The following is a 21,225-nucleotide window of genomic DNA, read 5'->3' on the forward strand; positions in this document are numbered from 1 at the left end:
GTAGAACGAAAAGAGAGTGTGTGGTGTGGAGTAGAAGCAAAGAGCCAAGAGGGAAGGGAAGGGAAGGGGGAATTCCCTCTTGGGAACTAGAACCCTCACACACCCAGCAAGCTAGGTGTCATGCTTCATCATATGGGTCCTGCTCCTCGTCGGACTGGCGCTGCAATGTCCGACGGGCACCCGCGAAGGGGCTCTTTAGTGGAGATCTTTTGTTCCACGTTAATAAAGTCCCTTGTGGACTAACCCACCTTTTTTAATCAATCACCACCTATTCACGACTACACAGTCACCTACCCTCTCACACGCATGCACCATATGGCTGGAACAAAAGATCTCCGCTAAAGAGCCCCTTCACGGGTGCCCGTCGGACATTGCAGCGCCAGTCCGACGAGGAGCAGGACCCATATGATGTAGCATGACACCTAGTTTACTGGGTGTGTGAGGGTTCTAGTTCCCAAGAGGGAATTCCCCCTTCCCTTCCCTCTTGGCTCTTTGCTTCTACTCCACACCACACACTCTCTTTCCCTTCTACCCAGTCCCCCTGGGGAACTGTGTGTACTTTCTTTGTTGCTAGTGAATTGGACACACACACTGGACCCCGTTATAATTTGTCCACCGAAGGTTCCACTCCTTGTTAAATAAGTGATAAAGTACCCCCTGGGATACATTATAAGGATATTGCAAGTCGCCAAGGAGTTCAAGAACCATTAGAGGAAAGAGGCCGAAGGCTGAGGTCCTGTATAAGGTTATGGATCTCCAAGGTGACTTGCAAAATCCTTATCATATATAACAAGAGGAACTTTATCCCATAAAATACATGATCACACCATGACCTTTCCTACAAGCCACTTAAAACCTCGGTGTGTAGCTTTTTCATATGAAAGAGAGAGCATGTTTGCACACATGAAGAATAAAAATAGAACACCTAGTGCAAAATTAAACCAGGTAGCTATTTGTTGCCCAAAGATATCAGAAACTGCTAAAAACAAGTCTGTTTGAACACATTTTTTATTTGTTTCTTCTTCTTTATAACCGCATTAAGCACATTCATGAAGGTTTGCATTACGCACACGGGGTCATCACTCCCACTCACCCCCAGCCCGCATACTATACTAGAACGATTCGGATGAGTTCCTATCATGACACCTTTAGTTTCCGGAGCTGCGCTCCCACAACTTACAAAGTGCAACTTGCTTCATCCCTTCATGTCATGGGGCGGGCGGGCATATCCGTCCTACAGTTAATTTATCATGGTGAATTGTATGTAACCCTACATGGTGTAAAGACTTGCGCACATGATTGATTGATGTATTCACCCCCCCCCCCCCTCTTTGAGGGGCGTATACCTGTAAAACCTTAATAAAAATATTCAAACAAAAAACAAGTCTGTTTGGAAAAAAAAGCTGCAGTAGCTCAGAAATTGTAGAAAAATGCAGAAAGATTCTAACTTTTCTATAATCATCTAAGGAGTGCAAGAATAATTTTATTTTTGCTTTTCGCTATAAGCAGAAAATAGAGCAGAGGAAAGAAAAGCAATCCTTAGGTTTCGTTGCTTTAAACAGCTGGTTCGATGATGCTCCCTGACCTGACCTGCCTTTCACAGCTGCTGGCTCTGGCAGCAGGCACTGTGACGTCAGAACTCGACTGTAATAACTTATACTTGAGTTCTGACATCTTTCCTTCATAATCGGCGACTGAGGGCGTCACAAGTTTCCGACTGGCGTTTATACAGGGATTTCAGAATTCCTTTTATTATGCTGTGCATTATGCCTCGCAGAACAACTACATAGGTTGAGGATCATTCGTTTTCCTTAATCAGGCTAGTATTCGTGAGCACGCTGATGCCCAGGATTTTGGGTCGATGTTTGTGTAATCTTCGTGCCCAGATCTGTATGGGGAAGTCTTTATGTGCCGTTCATGCATAGGGAAATATAGGGTGGCTTTCATGAGCACATTTTGCCCATGAGTGTACATACTAGTCTTTATAAGTCCATCTCTTATGCACTCGGTGTTCAACGCACCATTGAATGCTCCCTTTCCTGTGCATGACTTATCCCGCGCTGCTTCAGCTGCCCACTCGCTATAGCACCCTTTGCACCCCTCTGCATAGGCAGCCACCTGTCCCCTATGCGCTCCTTGCCGAATGCTGCATAAGATACCGTCTGTCCTATGCACTGCTTGTCCAGCGCTTCATAGGCAGCTAAATATCATGTGCACTGCATGAGCTACTCTCTCCTATACACTCCTCTTCCAGCACTGCATAGGCTGACCCCTCTCCCGTGCACTCCTTCTCCAGGTCGGCACAGGCAGCCACCTTTCCCGTGTACTTTGTGTACAGTGCTGCCAACGCTGTCCTCGCTGCTGGCCACTCCTGGTCCAGTGATCCATCCCCTGAGATCATCTTTCCAGATGTGCACAGCGCCCCTCCCTCTAAAGACGCCCCACTTTCCTAGGATCTCGCTCTTCAGCGCTGTATATGGGTATTTCCACGAAATGAATAGGTCACCCCCCTGTACCCCTCTCCCTAGGGTTGCCCCTGTCGTCCTCGCCTTCTCTACCATGCTTGCTTCATGTCTCGTCATGTTCTCCTCTTTTTTCTCAGCGCTGTGCGGATAATTAATATTCTATCTTCTTGCTGCATAAACCACTCGTGATCAGCAGCCCTCAGAGCCAGGTCCCCAGGGCAGGCGAAGTTCACCCCTCCAGTAACTCCGGGGACAGAAGCAACCTGCCCCCTCCCCCAGAACCGCCCTGCCAAGCGGGCTGACGGGAGGGGGGCTTGGGCGGGGAGCCCAGCTCTTTCATGTTCCAGCTCTCGAGAAAAGCTCCCAGCCCCTCTTCTCTGCCTCTCCTCCAGCACACAGATCCAGGCAGGGCACGGAGGAGCGGGGGCGGTGCTTTCTGTCGCCCCCTCGCCCAGGAGAGAGAGCGCAGTCTGCAGGGGGCCTCTTTCTCCGAACTGCCCCGCAGCCGGAGAGTTGCAGGTGGAGATATGCGCTCGGAGGTCTCTAGCAGGCGCTAAGCGGGCTCGCGGAGCCTCCGCGTCCTGGGGGCGCAGGGCCAGCAACAGGAGAGGCGCTTGGAGTGGGAGGGCTCCTCCCGTGGTGTGGGCAGTTGCAGCAGACTTCCCCTGTAGACGAGCTGACGGTCTTGGACTTGCAGGTGGCTGTTCGACCCCCTCTCCCCAGCTGCAGCTGCCCCCTCTGGGCTTCTAGGCGCCTCTGGTGTTCAGCTGAGGACGGACGGGGAGAGTGAGGTGGATTTGCTCGGGGTTTGAGGGGTCTCTCAGGCAGTGGCTCCCCCCCGGGGATGGATGGAGTCGCAGCAAGATCTCCTGTGTTGCAGATTCTGGACTTACAGATTGGTGGCTCTCCCCTGTACTCAAGCATTGGGCTTTGAGTTGGCTCTGTTCAGTCTGTTGGCTTTAGAGGCCGTCTCCGAGGGACGTCCTGCGCTGCGCGCGCTCCCTGGGTGGATGGATCTGCAGTGATAGACTCGAGTGTGGCTTCTGGACTTGTTGCTGTCGCCATCCAGGCGCTCAGCCTGGCTCCTAGCGCGGGGCTCTGGGAGGAGATGCTCTTAGCCTCCGAGGGAGCCCCCGGGCCGTGCGTCCTCCTGGGGTGGAAAGAACTGTAGTGGACATTTTACGTGCTGTTATCTGGACCCTCCTCTTTTGTTCTCTCCCTTGCCTGCTCTCCCTCCCGGACTACCACCTGCCTGGATTCCTCCTCCCCGGACTTGCTCTTGCCTAGACTGCTTCTGTGTATAGGACTTGTTGAAAGCTGGCCACGCGTCTGTCGCCCTCTCACTGCCGGCCCATGTTGGATGACAGTGCCTTGTCTCTCTCCCCTTGCAGGATGGCTCGCTTCGGAGAGACGGTGGTCGGCCGGCCGAGCTCGGCGGACGGGAGCTCGGAGAGGAGCAAGAGCCTGCCGACGGTGGCCCCGGCGGCGGCCCCGGGCTCGCAGGCCGCCTTCAAGCAGTCCAAGGCGCAGCGGGCGCGCACCATGGCGCTCTACAACCCCATCCCCGTCCGGCAGAACTGCTTCACAGTCAACAGGTCCCTCTTCATCCTGGGCGAGGACAACGCGCTGCGCAAGTACGCCAAGAAGCTCATCGACTGGCCATATCCTTTCATGGTGTCCTGCTGTGTGTGTGTGTGGTGGGGGCTGTGAGTCCGGAGGGAGGATGGGCCAGGCGAACCGTTTCAGGGCTGCCTGGGTGTGGGCGGTGGGTAGCGGGATGGACAGACTGCGCCCTGGCATGCATATTGGGCGCGGAGTCGCCGCGGTGTAGCTTCACAAACAAAGTGGCCTTTCAGACAGCGAGGCGTATCTGTGCCGCAGTAGCGCTTTCGTGGCCCATTTACAGCGTTTACTGTATGTATGCGCACGTGCGTGTGTGTAGCCTGCACTGCCGTATGGAACGCGTGCACGCCTGGACTCCCTCACTGTGTGCGTGTTGGGGTGGTGTGGTGGATTACTGCAGTGGCGACAGATCTTCGTTATAGGTGTAGACAGCACAACCTGTTAAGTACAGGGTACCTGCAGGTACTACAGTGGCGACGAGGCCACCTGTAAATGCGCAAAGCGGCGCAGGAGGCGACCTCCTTGCCTAAAACAGCGCACGAAGTGATCTCTTTGTCTGATGACTCTCCCTCGTGCAAGCAGTTCTCCGCTCAGGCCCAACGCGCATTCCACAATCTGGGGCTATTCCTTTGCCGATCCCAGCTAATGAGGCCTGCCCACCCTCTGCCCGATCCAATGTACCTGCTAACCGTCGCTTACCTGCAGCCTGCAGCTCACCTGCTATGCACTTTGGATCTGTTTCCCCTCAACAACTGTTCTTTATCTCCCCAACCACGGGAAAGGCAGTGGCCCAATGTTCATGCCCCGTCCCTATAGTGAAGAACCAACTGTAAGACTACTACCAGAACCCTCTCCCAGCCCCCAAGATTTATATTTCTCACGAGTACAATGTCATGAAATATGGAGCTAAGAAGCGTCAAGAAGTCTGAGCTGTGATCTGATCTGCTGCTGAAGCTCTGTTGCTCTATCTGCAGCTCCCTCGCCGGCCCGAGCTCTTTGTAGCTCCGTCTTCTGCTCTTTACTCTCCGCCTGCAGCTCTGATTCTGCACAGCTCCGATTCTCCGCCGCTCCGTCTTCAGCACACTAGCTCTGGACAGCTCCCTCGCCTGCCCCTGCTCTCTGTGGCGCTGTGTTCTGCGCTAGCTCTCTGCAGCTCCATTTGTTGCTCCACACCCTGCAGATCCACCAGGTGCTCTTGCTCTCTGAGGCTGCATTCTCTTTTAACTCTATCGAGCTCCATGTCCTGCCTCTCTACAGCTCTGTCTTCTGATCTAACACTCTGCAGCTCTGTCTGCCACTCTAACTGCGGCCGTCTCTTGTTCTCTCTACATCCCTACGTCCCGCTGTAACTCTCTGCAGCTCGGTCTCCTGCTCTGCTCCGAATCTTTGCAGCTCGGTCTCCTGCTCCGAATCTCTGCAGCTCTGTCCCCTGCTCTAACTCTCTGCTGCTCTGTCTCCTGCTCTGACTCTCTGCAGCTGTCTCCTGCTCTGTCTCTCTGCAGCTCTGTCCCCTGCTCTAACTCTCTGCTGCTCTGTCTCCGGCTCTGACTCTCTGCAGCTCTGTCTGTTGCTTTGACTCTCTGCAGCTCGGTCTCCGGCTCTAACTCTCTGCAACTGTCTCCTGTTCTGACTCTCTTTAGGTCGGTCTCCGTCTCTCTCTCTGCATCGCGATCTCCTGCTATGACTCTCTGCACCTCCGACTCAAGATCTAACTCTCTGATGCTGTCTCCTGCTCTGACTCTGCAGGTCGATCTCTCGCTCTTCAGCTGGGTCTCCGGCTCTCTCTGCATCTCGGTCTCCTGCTATGACTCTCTGCATCTCTGTCTCTGACTCTCTGGCCCTCTGCAGCTCTGTCTCCGGCTCTTCCTCTCTGCTGCTCTGTCTCCGGCTCTGACTCTTTGCAGCTCTGTCTCTGGCTCCCCCTCTCTGCAGCTCTGGCTCCTCCTCTCTGCATCTCTGTCTCTGACTCTCTGGCCCTCTGCAGCTCTGTCTCCGGCTCTTCCTCTCTGCTGCTCTGTCTCCGGCTCTGACTCTTTGCAGCTCTGTCTCTGGCTCCCCCTCTCTGCAGCTCTGGCTCCTCCTCTCTGCAGCTCTGGCTCTTCCTCTCTGCTGCTCTGTCTCTGGATCTTCCTCTCTGCTGCTCTGTCTCTGGCTCTTCTTCTCTGCAGCTCTGTCTCCGGCTCTTCCTCTCTGCTGCTCTGTCTCTGGCTCTTCCTCTCTGCAGCTCTGTCTCTGGCTCTTCCTCTCTGCAGCTCTGTCTCCGGCTCTTCCTCTCTGCTGCTCTGTCTCTGGCTCTTCCTCTCTGCTGCTCTGTCTCTGGCTCTTCCTCTCTGCAGCTCTGTCTCCGGCTCTTCCTCTCTGCAGCTCTGTCTCCGGCTCTTCCTCTCTGCTGCTCTGTCTCTGGCTCTTCCTCTCTGCTGCTCTGTCTCTGGCTCTTCCTCTCTGCAGCTCTGTCTCTGGCTCTTCCTCTCTGCAGCTCTGTCTCCGGCTCTTCCTCTCTGCTGCTCTGGCTCTGGATCTTCCTCTCTGCTGCTCTGTCTCAGGCTCTGACTATTTTCAGCTCTATCTTTGGTTCCTCCTCTCTGCAGCTCGGTCTAGAGCTCTGACCCTCTTCAGCTCGATCTCCGGCTCTGACTCTCTTCAGCTCGGTCTCCGGCTCTAACTCTCTGCTGCTCTGTCTCTGGCTCTGACTCTCTGCTGCTCTGTCTCTGGCTCTGACTCTCTGCTGCTCTGTCTCTGGCTCTGACTCTCTGCTGCTCTGTCTCCGGCTCTGATTCTTTGCAGATCTGTCTCCGGCTCTGACTCTCTGCAACTGTCTCCTGCTCTGACTCTCTGCTGCTCTGTCTCCTGCTCTAACTCCCTGCAGCTCTTGTTTCCGGCTCTAACTCTCTGCAGCTGTCTCCTGCTCTGTCTCTCTGAAGCTCGGTCTCCAGCTCTAATCATCTGCTGGTCTGTCTCCGACTCTTACTCTCTGCAGCTCAGTCTCAAGCTCTGTCTCCAGCCCTGATTTCTCTGCATCTCGATCTCCTGCTCTGACTCTCTGCAACTGTCTCCTGCTCTAACTCTCTGCAGCTCGGTCTCCGGCTCTAACTCTCTGCAGCGCTGTCTCCTGCTCTGACTCTCTGCAGCTCTGTCTCCTGCTCTGGTTCCCTTCAGCTCGGTCTCCGGCTCTAACTCTCTGCAGCGCTGTCTCCAGCTCTGACTCTCTGCAGCTCTGTCTCCTGCTCTAACTCTCTGCATCTCTGTCTCCTGCTCTAACTCTATGCAGCTCGGTCTCCAGCTCCGACTCTCTGCAGCGCTGTCTCCTGCTCTGACTCTCTGCAGCGCTGTCTCCTGCTCTGGCTCTCTTCAGCGCTGTCTCCTGCTCTGACTCTCTGCAGCGCTGTCTCCTGCTCTAACTCTCTGCAGCTCTGTCTCCAGCTCCGACTCTCTGCAGCTCTGTCTCCTGCTCTGACTTTCTGCTGCTCGGTCTCCGGCTATGACTCTCTGCAGATCTGTCTCAGGCTCGAACTTTCTGCAGCTGTCTCCGACTCTTACTTTCTGCAGCTCTGTCTCTGTCTCTAACTCTCTGCTGCTCTGTCTCCTGCTCTGACTTTCTGCAGCTCGGTCTCCTGCTCTAACTCTCTGCTGCTCTGTCTCCGGCTCTGACTCTCTGCAGCTCTGTCTGTTGCTTTGACTCTCTGCAGCTCGGTCTCCGGCTCTAACTCTCTGCAACTGTCTCCTGTTCTGACTCTCTTTAGGTCGGTCTCCGTCTCTCTCTCTGCATCGCGATCTCCTGCCATGACTCTCTGCACCTCCGACTCAAGATCTAACTCTCTGATGCGCTGTCTCCTGCTCTGACTCTGCAGGTCGATCTCTCGCTCTTCAGCTGGGTCTCTGGCTCTCTCTGCATCTCGGTCTCCTGCTATGACTCTCTGCATCTCTGTCTCTGACTCTCTGGCCCTCTGCAGCTCTGTCTCCGGCTCTTCCTCTCTGCTGCTCTGTCTCCGGCTCTGACTCTTTGCAGCTCTGTCTCTGGCTCCCCCTCTCTGCAGCTCTGGCTCCTCCTCTCTGCAGCTCTGGCTCCTCCTCTCTGCATCTCTGTCTCTGACTCTCTGGCCCTCTGCAGCTCTGTCTCCGGCTCTTCCTCTCTGCTGCTCTGTCTCCGGCTCTGACTCTTTGCAGCTCTGTCTCTGGCTCCCCCTCTCTGCAGCTCTGGCTCCTCCTCTCTGCTGCTCTGTCTCTGGCTCTTCCTCTCTGCAGCTCTGGCTCTTCCTCTATGCTGCTCTGTCTCTGGATCTTCCTCTCTGCTGCTCTGTCTCTGGCTCTTCCTCTCTGCAGCTCTGTCTCCGGCTCTTCCTCTCTGCTGCTCTGTCTCTGGCTCTTCCTCTCTGCTGCTCTGTCTCTGGCTCTTCCTCTCTGCAGCTTTGTCTCTGGCTCTTCCTCTCTGCAGCTCTGTCTCTGGCTCTTCCTCTCTGCAGCTCTGTCTCTGGCTCTTCCTCTTTGCAGCTCTGTCTCCTGCTCTGACTCTCTGCTGCTCTGTCTCCTGCTCTCTCTCTCTGCAGCTCTGTCTCCGGCTCTAACTCTCTGCAGCGCTGTCTCCTGCTCTGACTCTCTGCAGCGCTGTCTCCTGCTCTGGCTTTCTTCAGCGCTGTCTCCTGCTCTGACTCTCTGCAGCGCTGTCTCCTGCTCTAACTCTCTGCAGCTCGGTCTCCTGCTCTAACTCTCTGCAGCTCTGTCTCCGGCTCTAACTCTCTGCAGCGCTGTCTCCTGCTCTAACTCTCTGCAGCGCTGTCTCCTGCTCTAACTCTCTGCAGCTCTGTCTCCTGCTCTGACTCTCTGCAGCTCTGTCTCCTGCTCTAACTCTCTGCAGCTCTGTCTCCTGCTCTGACTCTCTGCAGCGCTGTCTCCTGCTCTAACTCTCTGCAGCGCTGTCTCCTGCTCTGACTCTCTGCAGCTCTGTCTCCTGCTCTGACTCTCTGCAGCTCGGTCTCCTGCTCTGAGTCTCTGCAGCGCTGTCTCCTGCTCTAACTCTCTGCAGGGCTGTCTCCTGCTCTAACTCTCTGCAGCTCTGTCTCATGCTCTAACTCTATGCTGCTCGGTCTCCTGCTCTAACTCTCTGCAGCGCTGTCTCCTGCTCTAACTCTCTGCAGCGCTGTCTCCTGCTCTGACTCTCTGCAGCTCTGTCTCCTGCTCTAACTCTCTGCAGCTCTGTCTCCTGCTCTGACTCTCTGCAGCTCGGTCTCCTGCTCTGAGTCTCTGCAGCGCTGTCTCCTGCTCTAACTCTCTGCAGCTCTGTCTCCTGCTCTAACTCTATGCTGCTCGGTCTCCTGCTCTAACTCTCTGCAGCGCTGTCTCCTGCTCTAACTCTCTGCAGCGCTGTCTCCTGCTCTAACTCTCTGCAGCGCTGTCTCCTGCTCTAACTCTCTGCAGCGCTGTCTCCTGCTCTAACTCTCTGCAGCGCTGTCTCCTGCTCTGACTCTCTGCAGCTCGGTCTCCTGCTCTGGCTCTCTGCAGCTCGGTCTCCTGCTCTAACTCTCTGCAGCTCTGTCTCCTGCTCTAACTCTATGCAGCTCGGTCTCCTGCTCTAACTCTCTGCAGCTCTGTCTCCTGCTCTAACTCTCTTCAGCGCTGTCTCCTGCTCTAACTCTCTGCAGCTCTGTCTCCTGCTCTAACTCTCTGCAGCGCTGTCTCCTGCTCTAACTCTCTGCAGCGCTGTCTCCTGCTCCTACTCTCTGCAGCGCTGTCTCCTGCTCTAACTCTCTGCAGCTCTGTCTCCTGCTCTAACTCTCTTCAGCGCTGTCTCCTGCTCTGACTCTCTGCAGCGCCCTCTCCTGCTCTGACTCTCTTCAGCGCTGTCTCCTGCTCTGACTCTCTGCAGCTCTGTCTCCTGCTCTAACTCTCTGCAGCTCTGTCTCGTGCTCTGACTCTCTGCAGCTAAGTCTCCTGCTCTGACTCTCTGCAGCTCTGTCTCCTGCTCTAACTCTCTGCAGCTCGGTCTCCTGCTCTGACTCTCTGCAGCTCGGTCTCCTGCTCTGACTCTCTGCAGCTCTGTCTCCTGCTCTAACTCTCTGCAGCGCTGTCTCCTGCTCTGACTCTCTGCAGCTCTGTCTCCTGCTCTAACTCTCTGCAGCTCTGTCTCGTGCTCTGACTCTCTGCAGCTAAGTCTCCTGCTCTGACTCTCTGCAGCTCTGTCTCCTGCTCTAACTCTCTGCAGCTCGGTCTCCTGCTCTGACTCTCTGCAGCTCCGTCTCCTGCTCTAACTCTCTGCAGCGCTGTCTCCTGCTCTAACTCTCTGCAGCTCGGTCTCCTGCTCTGAGTCACTGCAGCGCTGTCTCCTGCTCTAACTCTCTGCAGCGCTGTCTCCAGCTCTGACTCTCTGCAGCTCTGTCTCCTGCTCTAACTCTCTGCATCTCTGTCTCCTGCTCTAACTCTATGCAGCTCGGTCTCCAGCTCCGACTCTCTGCAGCGCTGTCTCCAGCTCTGACTCTCTGCAGCGCTGTCTCCTGCTCTAACTCTCTGCAGCGCTGTCTCCTGCTCTAACTCTCTGCATCTCTGTCTCCTGCTCTTACTCTCTGCAGCTCTGTCTCCTGCTCTAACTCTCTGCAGCTCTGTCTCGTGCTCTAACTCTCTGCAGCGCTGTCTCCTGCTCTGACTCTCTGCAGCTCTGTCTCCTGCTCTAACTCTCTGCAGCGCTGTCTCCTGCTCTGGCTCTCTTCAGCGCTGTCTCCTGCTCTAACTCTCTGCAGCTCTGTCTCCTGCTCTGACTCTCTGCAGCTCTGTCTCCTGCTCCGACTCTCTTCAGCTCTGTCTCCTGCTCTGGCTCTCTTCAGCTCTGTCTCCTGCTCTGACTCTCTGCAGCTCGGTCTCCTGCTCCGACTCTCTTCAGCTCTGTCTCCTGCTCTGACTCTCTGCAGCTCTGTCTCCTGCTCTAACTCTCTGCAGCTCTGTCTCCTGCTCCGACTCTCTGCAGCTCTGTCTCCTGCTCTGACTCTCTGCAGCTCTGTCTCCTGCTCCGACTCTCTTCAGCTCTGTCTCCTGCTCTGGCTCTCTTCAGCTCTGTCTCCTGCTCTGACTCTCTGCAGCTCGGTCTCCTGCTCCGACTCTCTTCAGCTCTGTCTCCTGCTCTGACTCTCTGCAGCTCTGTCTCCTGCTCTAACTCTCTGCAGCTCTGTCTCCTGCTCCGACTCTCTGCAGCTCTGTCTCCTGCTCAAACTCTCTGCAGCTCTGTCTCCTGCTCCGACTCTCTGCAGCTCTGTCTCCTGCTCTAACTCTCTGCAGCTCTGTCTCCTGCTCTAACTCTATGCAGCTCGGTCTCCTGCTCTAACTCTCTGCAGCGCTGTCTCCTGCTCTAACTCTCCGCAGCTCTGTCTCCTGCTCTAACTCTCTGCAGCGCTGTCTCCTGCTCTAACTCTCTGCAGCGCTGTCTCCTGCTCTAAGTCTCTGCAGCTCTGTCTCCTGCTCTAACTCTCTTCAGCGCTGTCTCCTGCTCTGACTCTCTGCAGCGCCCTCTCCTGCTCTGACTCTCTTCAGCGCTGTCTCCTGCTCTGACTCTCTTCAGCTCTGTCTCCTGCTCTAACTCTCTGCAGCTCTGTCTCGTGCTCTGACTCTCTGCAGCTCGGTCTCCTGCTCTGACTCTCTGCAGCTCTGTCCCCTGCTCTAACTCTCTGCAGCTCTGTCTCATGCTCTAACTCTATGCAGCTCGGTCTCCTGCTCCGACTCTCTTCAGCTCTGTCTCCTGCTCTGACTCTCTGCAGCTCTGTCTCCTGCTCTGGCTCTCTTCAGCGCTGTCTCCTGCTCTTACTCTCTGCAGCTCTGTCTCCTGCTCTGGCTCTCTTCAGCGCTGTCTCCTGCTCTTACTCTCTGCAGCTCTGTCTCCTGCTCTAACTCTCTGCAGCTCTGTCTCCTGATCTGACTCTCTGCAGCTCGGTCTCCAGCTCTAACTCTCTGCAGCTCTGTCTCCTGCTCTGGCTCTCTTCAGCGCTGTCTCCTGCTCTTACTCTCTGCAGCTCTGTCTCCTGCTCTAACTCTCTGCAGCTCTGTCTCGTGCTCTGACTCTCTGCAGCTAAGTCTCCTGCTCTGACTCTCTGCAGCTCTGTCTCCTGCTCTAACTCTCTGCAGCTCGGTCTCCTGCTCTGACTCTCTGCAGCTCGGTCTCCTGCTCTGACTCTCTGCAGCTCTGTCTCCTGCTCTAACTCTCTGCAGCGCTGTCTCCTGCTCTGACTCTCTGCAGCTCGGTCTCCTGCTCTAACTCTCTGCAGCGCTGTCTCCTGCTCTAACTCTCAGCAGCTCGGTCTCCTGCTCTGAGTCTCTGCAGCGCTGTCTCCTGCTCTAACTCTCTGCAGCGCTGTCTCCTGCTCTAACTCTCTGCAGCGCTGTCTCCTGCTCTAACTCTCTGCAGCGCTGTCTCCTGCTCTGGCTCTCTTCAGCGCTGTCTCCTGCTCTAACTCTCTGCAGCTCTGTCTCCTGCTCCGACTCTCTTCAGCTCTGTCTCCTGCTCTGGCTCTCTTCAGCTCTGTCTCCTGCTCTGACTCTCTGCAGCTCTGTCTCCTGCTCCGACTCTCTTCAGCTCTGTCTCCTGCTCTGGCTCTCTTCAGCTCTGTCTCCTGCTCTGACTCTCTGCAGCTCGGTCTCCTGCTCCGACTCTCTTCAGCTCTGTCTCCTGCTCTGACTCTCTGCAGCTCTGTCTCCTGCTCTAACTCTCTGCAGCTCTGTCTCCTGCTCCGACTCTCTGCAGCTCTGTCTCCTGCTCTAACTCTCTGCAGCTCTGTCTCCTGCTCCGACTCTCTGCAGCTCTGTCTCCTGCTCTAACTCTCTGCAGCTCGGTCTCCTGCTCTAACTCTCTGCAGCGCTGTCTCCTGCTCTAACTCTCTGCAGCTCTGTCTCCTGCTCTAACTCTCTGCAGCGCTGTCTCCTGCTCTAACTCTCTGCAGCGCTGTCTCCTGCTCTAAGTCTCTGCAGCTCTGTCTCCTGCTCTAACTCTCTTCAGCGCTGTCTCCTGCTCTGACTCGCTGCAGCACCCTCTCCTGCTCTGACTCTCTTCAGCGCTGTCTCCTGCTCTGACTCTCTTCAGCTCTGTCTCCTGCTCTAACTCTCTGCAGCTCTGTCTCGTGCTCTGACTCTCTGCAGCTCGGTCTCCTGCTCTGACTCTCTGCAGCTCTGTCTCCTGCTCTAACTCTCTGCAGCTCTGTCTCATGCTCTAACTCTATGCAGCTCGGTCTCCTGCTCTAACTCTCTGCAGCGCTGTCTCCTGCTCTGGCTCTCTTCAGCGCTGTCTCCTGCTCTTACTCTCTGCAGCTCTGTCTCCTGCTCTAACTCTCTGCTGCTCTGTCTCCTGCTCTCTCTCTCTGCAGCTCTGTCTCCGGCTCTAACTCTCTGCAGCGCTGTCTCCTGCTCTGACTCTCTGCAGCGCTGTCTCCTGCTCTGGCTCTCTTCAGCGCTGTCTCCTGCTCTGACTCTCTGCAGCGCTGTCTCCTGCTCTAACTCTCTGCAGCTCGGTCTCCTGCTCTAACTCTCTGCAGCTCTGTCTCCGGCTCTAACTCTCTGCAGCGCTGTCTCCTGCTCTAACTCTCTGCAGCGCTGTCTCCTGCTCTAACTCTCTGCAGCTCTGTCTCCTGCTCTGACTCTCTGCAGCTCTGTCTCCTGCTCTAACTCTCTGCAGCTCTGTCTCCTGCTCTGACTCTCTGCAGCGCTGTCTCCTGCTCTAACTCTCTGCAGCGCTGTCTCCTGCTCTGACTCTCTGCAGCTCTGTCTCCTGCTCTGACTCTCTGCAGCTCGGTCTCCTGCTCTGAGTCTCTGCAGCGCTGTCTCCTGCTCTAACTCTCTGCAGGGCTGTCTCCTGCTCTAACTCTCTGCAGCTCTGTCTCATGCTCTAACTCTATGCTGCTCGGTCTCCTGCTCTAACTCTCTGCAGCGCTGTCTCCTGCTCTAACTCTCTGCAGCGCTGTCTCCTGCTCTGACTCTCTGCAGCTCTGTCTCCTGCTCTAACTCTCTGCAGCTCTGTCTCCTGCTCTGACTCTCTGCAGCTCGGTCTCCTGCTCTGAGTCTCTGCAGCGCTGTCTCCTGCTCTAACTCTCTGCAGCTCTGTCTCCTGCTCTAACTCTATGCTGCTCGGTCTCCTGCTCTAACTCTCTGCAGCGCTGTCTCCTGCTCTAACTCTCTGCATCGCTGTCTCCTGCTCTAACTCTCTGCAGCGCTGTCTCCTGCTCTAACTCTCTGCAGCGCTGTCTCCTGCTCTAACTCTCTGCAGCGCTGTCTCCTGCTCTAACTCTCTGCAGCGCTGTCTCCTGCTCTGACTCTCTGCAGCTCGGTCTCCTGCTCTGGCTCTCTGCAGCTCGGTCTCCTGCTCTAACTCTCTGCAGCTCTGTCTCCTGCTCTAACTCTATGCAGCTCGGTCTCCTGCTCTAACTCTCTGCAGCTCTGTCTCCTGCTCTAACTCTCTTCAGCGCTGTCTCCTGCTCTAACTCTCTGCAGCTCTGTCTCCTGCTCTAACTCTCTGCAGCGCTGTCTCCTGCTCTAACTCTCTGCAGCGCTGTCTCCTGCTCCTACTCTCTGCAGCGCTGTCTCCTGCTCTAACTCTCTGCAGCTCTGTCTCCTGCTCTAACTCTCTTCAGCGCTGTCTCCTGCTCTGACTCTCTGCAGCGCCCTCTCCTGCTCTGACTCTCTTCAGCGCTGTCTCCTGCTCTGACTCTCTGCAGCTCTGTCTCCTGCTCTAACTCTCTGCAGCTCTGTCTCGTGCTCTGACTCTCTGCAGCTAAGTCTCCTGCTCTGACTCTCTGCAGCTCTGTCTCCTGCTCTAACTCTCTGCAGCTCGGTCTCCTGCTCTGACTCTCTGCAGCTCGGTCTCCTGCTCTGACTCTCTGCAGCTCTGTCTCCTGCTCTAACTCTCTGCAGCGCTGTCTCCTGCTCTGACTCTCTGCAGCTCTGTCTCCTGCTCTAACTCTCTGCAGCTCTGTCTCGTGCTCTGACTCTCTGCAGCTAAGTCTCCTGCTCTGACTCTCTGCAGCTCTGTCTCCTGCTCTAACTCTCTGCAGCTCGGTCTCCTGCTCTGACTCTCTGCAGCTCCGTCTCCTGCTCTAACTCTCTGCAGCGCTGTCTCCTGCTCTAACTCTCTGCAGCTCGGTCTCCTGCTCTGAGTCACTGCAGCGCTGTCTCCTGCTCTAACTCTCTGCAGCGCTGTCTCCAGCTCTGACTCTCTGCAGCTCTGTCTCCTGCTCTAACTCTCTGCATCTCTGTCTCCTGCTCTAACTCTATGCAGCTCGGTCTCCAGCTCCGACTCTCTGCAGCGCTGTCTCCAGCTCTGACTCTCTGCAGCGCTGTCTCCTGCTCTAACTCTCTGCAGCGCTGTCTCCTGCTCTAACTCTCTGCATCTCTGTCTCCTGCTCTTACTCTCTGCAGCTCTGTCTCCTGCTCTAACTCTCTGCAGCTCTGTCTCGTGCTCTAACTCTCTGCAGCGCTGTCTCCTGCTCTGACTCTCTGCAGCTCTGTCTCCTGCTCTAACTCTCTGCAGCGCTGTCTCCTGCTCTGGCTCTCTTCAGCGCTGTCTCCTGCTCTAACTCTCTGCAGCTCTGTCTCCTGCTCTGACTCTCTGCAGCTCTGTCTCCTGCTCCGACTCTCTTCAGCTCTGTCTCCTGCTCTGGCTCTCTTCAGCTCTGTCTCCTGCTCTGACTCTCTGCAGCTCGGTCTCCTGCTCCGACTCTCTTCAGCTCTGTCTCCTGCTCTGACTCTCTGCAGCTCTGTCTCCTGCTCTAACTCTCTGCAGCTCTGTCTCCTGCTCCGACTCTCTGCAGCTCTGTCTCCTGCTCTGACTCTCTGCAGCTCTGTCTCCTGCTCCGACTCTCTTCAGCTCTGTCTCCTGCTCTGGCTCTCTTCAGCTCTGTCTCCTGCTCTGACTCTCTGCAGCTCGGTCTCCTGCTCCGACTCTCTTCAGCTCTGTCTCCTGCTCTGACTCTCTGCAGCTCTGTCTCCTGCTCTAACTCTCTGCAGCTCTGTCTCCTGCTCCGACTCTCTGCAGCTCTGTCTCCTGCTCAAACTCTCTGCAGCTCTGTCTCCTGCTCCGACTCTCTGCAGCTCTGTCTCCTGCTCTAACTCTCTGCAGCTCTGTCTCCTGCTCTAACTCTATGCAGCTCGGTCTCCTGCTCTAACTCTCTGCAGCGCTGTCTCCTGCTCTAACTCTCTGCAGCTCTGTCTCCTGCTCTAACTCTCTGCAGCGCTGTCTCCTGCTCTAACTCTCTGCAGCGCTGTCTCCTGCTCTAAGTCTCTGCAGCTCTGTCTCCTGCTCTAACTCTCTTCAGCGCTGTCTCCTGCTCTGACTCTCTGCAGCGCCCTCTCCTGCTCTGACTCTCTTCAGCGCTGTCTCCTGCTCTGACTCTCTTCAGCTCTGTCTCCTGCTCTAACTCTCTGCAGCTCTGTCTCGTGCTCTGACTCTCTGCAGCTCGGTCTCCTGCTCTGACTCTCTGCAGCTCTGTCCCCTGCTCTAACTCTCTGCAGCTCTGTCTCATGCTCTAACTCTATGCAGCTCGGTCTCCTGCTCTAACTCTCTGCAGCGCTGTCTCCTGCTCTGGCTCTCTTCAGCGCTGTCTCCTGCTCTTACTCTCTGCAGCTCGGTCTCCTGCTCTAACTCTCTGCAGCTCTGTCTCCTGCTCTAACTCTCTGCAGCTCTGTCTCCTGCTCTAACTCTCTGCAGCGCTGTCTCCTGCTCTGGCTCTCTTCAGCGCTGTCTCCTGCTCTTACTCTCTGCAGCTCTGTCTCCTGCTCTAACTCTCTGCAGCTCTGTCTCGTGCTCTAACTCTCTGCAGCGCTGTCTCCTGCTCTGGCTCTCTTCAGCGCTGTCTCCTGCTCTTACTCTCTGCAGCTCTGTCTCCTGCTCTAACTCTCTGCAGCTCTGTCTCCTGATCTGACTCTCTGCAGCTCGGTCTCCAGCTCTAACTCTCTGCAGCTCTGTCTCCTGCTCTGGCTCTCTTCAGCGCTGTCTCCTGCTCTTACTCTCTGCAGCTCTGTCTCCTGCTCTAACTCTCTGCAGCTCTGTCTCGTGCTCTGACTCTCTGCAGCTAAGTCTCCTGCTCTGACTCTCTGCAGCTCTGTCTCCTGCTCTAACTCTCTGCAGCTCGGTCTCCTGCTCTGACTCTCTGCAGCTCGGTCTCCTGCTCTGACTCTCTGCAGCTCTGTCTCCTGCTCTAACTCTCTGCAGCGCTGTCTCCTGCTCTGACTCTCTGCAGCTCGGTCTCCTGCTCTAACTCTCTGCAGCGCTGTCTCCTGCTCTAACTCTCAGCAGCTCGGTCTCCTGCTCTGAGTCTCTGCAGCGCTGTCTCCTGCTCTAACTCTCTGCAGCTCGGTCTCCTGCTCTGAGTCACTGCAGCGCTGTCTCCTGCTCTAACTCTCTGCAGCGCTGTCTCCAGCTCTGACTCTCTTCAGCGCTGTCTCCTGCTCTAACTCTCTGCAGCTCTGTCTCCTGCTCCGACTCTCTTCAGCTCTGTCTCCTGCTCTGGCTCTCTTCAGCTCTGTCTCCTGCTCTGACTCTCTGCAGCTCTGTCTCCTGCTCCGACTCTCTTCAGCTCTGTCTCCTGCTCTGGCTCTCTTCAGCTCTGTCTCCTGCTCTGACTCTCTGCAGCTCGGTCTCCTGCTCCGACTCTCTTCAGCTCTGTCTCCTGCTCTGACTCTCTGCAGCTCTGTCTCCTGCTCTAACTCTCTGCAGCTCTGTCTCCTGCTCCGACTCTCTGCAGCTCTGTCTCCTGCTCTAACTCTCTGCAGCTCTGTCTCCTGCTCCGACTCTCTGCAGCTCTGTCTCCTGCTCTAACTCTCTGCAGCTCGGTCTCCTGCTCTAACTCTCTGCAGCGCTGTCTCCTGCTCTAACTCTCTGCAGCTCTGTCTCCTGCTCTAACTCTCTGCAGCGCTGTCTCCTGCTCTAACTCTCTGCAGCGCTGTCTCCTGCTCTAAGTCTCTGCAGCTCTGTCTCCTGCTCTAACTCTCTTCAGCGCTGTCTCCTGCTCTGACTCGCTGCAGCGCCCTCTCCTGCTCTGACTCTCTTCAGCGCTGTCTCCTGCTCTGACTCTCTTCAGCTCTGTCTCCTGCTCTAACTCTCTGCAGCTCTGTCTCGTGCTCTGACTCTCTGCAGCTCGGTCTCCTGCTCTGACTCTCTGCAGCTCTGTCTCCTGCTCTAACTCTCTGCAGCTCTGTCTCATGCTCTAACTCTATGCAGCTCGGTCTCCTGCTCTAACTCTCTGCAGCGCTGTCTCCTGCTCTGGCTCTCTTCAGCGCTGTCTCCTGCTCTTACTCTCTGCAGCTCTGTCTCCTGCTCTAACTCTCTGCAGCTCTGTCTCGTACTCTAACTCTCTGCAGCGCTGTCTCCTGCTCTGGCTCTCTTCAGCGCTGTCTCCTGCTCTTACTCTCTGCAGCTCTGTCTCCTGCTCTAACTCTCTGCAGCTCTGTCTCCTGCTCTGACTCTCTGCAGCTCGGTCTCCAGCTCTAACTCTCTGCAGCTCTGTCTCCTGCTCTGGCTCTCTTCAGCGCTGTCTCCTGCTCTTACTCTCTGCAGCTCTGTCTCCTGCTCTAACTCTCTGCAGCTCTGTCTCGTGCTCTAACTCTCTGCAGCGCTGTCTCCTGCTCTGGCTCTCTTCAGCGCTGTCTCCTGCTCTTACTCTCTGCAGCTCTGTCTCCTGCTCTAACTCTCTGCAGCTCTGTCTCGTGCTCTAACTCTCTGCAGCGCTGTCTCCTGCTCTGGCTCTCTTCAGCGCTGTCTCCTGCTCTTACTCTCTGCAGCTCTGTCTCCTGCTCTAACTCTCTGCAGCTCTGTCTCCTGCTCTGACTCTCTGCAGCTCGGTCTCCAGCTCTAACTCTCTGCAGCTCTGTCTCCTGCTCTGGCTCTCTGCAGCTCTGTCTCCTGCTCTAACTTTCTGCAGCTCTGTCTCCGGCGCTAACTCTCTGCAGCTCTGTCTCCTGCTCTAACTCTATGCAGCTCTGTCTCCAGCTCTGGCTCTCTGCAGCTCGGTCTCCTGCTCTAACTCTCTGCAGCTCTGTCTCCTGCTCTGTCTCTCTGCAGCTCTGTCTCCAGCTCTGGCTCTCTGCAGCTCGGTCTCCTTCTCTAACTCTCTGCAGCGCTGTCTCCTGCTCTGGCTGTCTGCAGCTCGGTCTCCTGCTCTAACTCTCTGCAGCTCTGTCTCCAGCTCTGGCTCTCTGCAGCTCGGTCTCCTGCTCTAACTCTCTGCAGCGCTGTCTCCGGCTCTAACTCTCTGCAGCGCTGTCTCCAGCCCTGACTCTCTGCAGCTCATCACCCAGTGCCCCTGTATTAACTTCTCCGCTCAGGTATCAGCCGCACAACCTAATATATCACCCCCCTGTTGTAAAACTCCCTACTCCACTTTTAATTTTCAAACTTATTAGAGTTCCTTTACTAGCATCGATCTCTCTTCACCAGTACGACCCCCTCAATGTGTTTGTATTAGACTTCCTGGCCCCATACAGTCTCTGTACCCTGGTTTAAAGCCTGTCTGCCTACTTCACTTACCAGAGCTTCTTTCTGGGCATCAGCCATTCTTGCACAGTGCTAGTCCCTCTGCTTCTCTCCCGCTTATCAGCATTATCAGCATCTCTACCCTATCTGTTAACCCCCCTCCGAAGGTCATTGGACTTTCTTTTGTAGAAGGCACCTCTCTCACTAGTAACAGTCTCTTTTTGCAGCATAATGCTCCCTTTTCTCAAATCTTGTATTCAACATCAAATTCTCTGACTCAGTCTCAGCCTCCTCTCCCAGTCACCAGCCCTCTTGGCAGGTTGTCAGCCTTTTTACCTTCCCCTGTTCCAAAAACAGTCCACCTACCCACCACCTCAGGATTCCTTCTTTAGTACCAGCCCGTTTTCTTGTAGGAGTCACATAGGCAGCTCCCTTTTCTATGTAGGCTTCCCCACCCCTCTGTTAGTTGACCTACACCGGTGCCAGCCTCCATACCCCGGGGTAGCATCCTGCAAAGGTTTCAGCTTTCCTAACCTTGACACCAGTCTCGGTTCCCAGGAATCAGCCCTCATACCCTATAGATGAGCTTGTATATAATGTGTTTCAATCTACCTAATCAAGCCTCTATCCCACCGTTCATAGTGCCAGCCCCCCAGCCCAGGTCCCAGCCACCATTCCCCAGGTTTTAACCCCACCAACCTGGATCCCATCCCAGTTCCCAGCCACATGCCCCTTTCTTCCACTTCGGATTCCAACTGGGGTGTAGCCTACCATTCCCAGTGCCAGCATCCCCACCCAGGTCACAGCAACCATTCCCCAGTGTTTAGTCCCACCAACCTGGATCCCATCCCCGTATCCCAGGTACCACACACCGTGTCCAGGGTAGCAATCATCCTTCTCCAGATTCACCCCCCCCCCCCCTCACCACAGATTCCAATTGGTTTGCTCCAGTTAGCAGTCTTCCTGCTCCATATTCAGCCCCTTAACCTCGGTTTCAGCCTCACTGCGTGAATTTCAACACCCCCTGTCTAGATTACAGCCCGGATCTTGGGCACGTGGCCAGCGGCTTTGACCCTGTTCCGCCCTCAAACAGCTGACTTAATTACACGCCACTTAAATCTTGTTGCTTCTACCGCGGCGCGGACCACACAAGAAGCGCCCATGCAGCACCCTGGACAGCGGCGCGGAAGAGCCGCTGCAGCACCTTGGACAGCGGCTCGGCGCTCATCCCTGCTCGCGTTCATTTTCTCATCGGCTGATGAACCAGCCCTGTTTATGCCCCCAGAGGGAAGGAGCCCCACGATATTTCCGTCCCCAGATAATACCGCACTCCCAGAAACTAACATTTAGCTCTGTTCAATGACCCCACCATGAGCTAATGACACTCACAGCCAAACAATGTGCCTGCCTCCCAGAGAGAGTCTCCGAGCTTCACAAAAACACATCTGCACCCAGGGAATGACCGTCGACCCAGACACTGATCCGTCCCGTTATACCATAGCACCCCCAAACAGCAAGTACCACCTCCAAACAACGAGCAAAGCCCCCGGACCCTTACTCCCTGGCAAAATGTATGCTTAATTTTCATGTAAGTGAGACATCGGATAAAGTGCGCAATTCATACGTATAACTTCAGCTAAAGTGTATAAATTGCATAATTTGAAGTGCACAATTGAAGTATGAAATCAGATAAAGTCCGTCGTGTATGCA

At 55.5% G+C, this 21,225-nt stretch overlaps 1 protein-coding gene across 2 annotated transcripts in view; it reads left to right on the forward strand.

The window, feature by feature from the left end:
• CACNA1E (calcium voltage-gated channel subunit alpha1 E) overlaps positions 1 to 21,225 on the forward strand; it is a 1,936,751-nt gene that overhangs the window by 563,529 nt on the left and 1,351,997 nt on the right. For both annotated transcript variants that reach the window (XM_086955515.1, XM_086955507.1), the window contains exon 2: positions 3,857 to 4,126. In XM_086955515.1, the coding sequence (XP_086811641.1) occupies positions 3,857 to 4,126 (270 nt within the window). The remainder of the gene's footprint in view (positions 1 to 3,856; positions 4,127 to 21,225) is intronic.

This window comes from Lissotriton vulgaris, chromosome 1_1, assembly GCF_964263255.1.
Source record: "Lissotriton vulgaris chromosome 1_1, aLisVul1.2, whole genome shotgun sequence".
NCBI classification, from domain to species: domain Eukaryota; kingdom Metazoa; phylum Chordata; class Amphibia; order Caudata; family Salamandridae; genus Lissotriton; species Lissotriton vulgaris.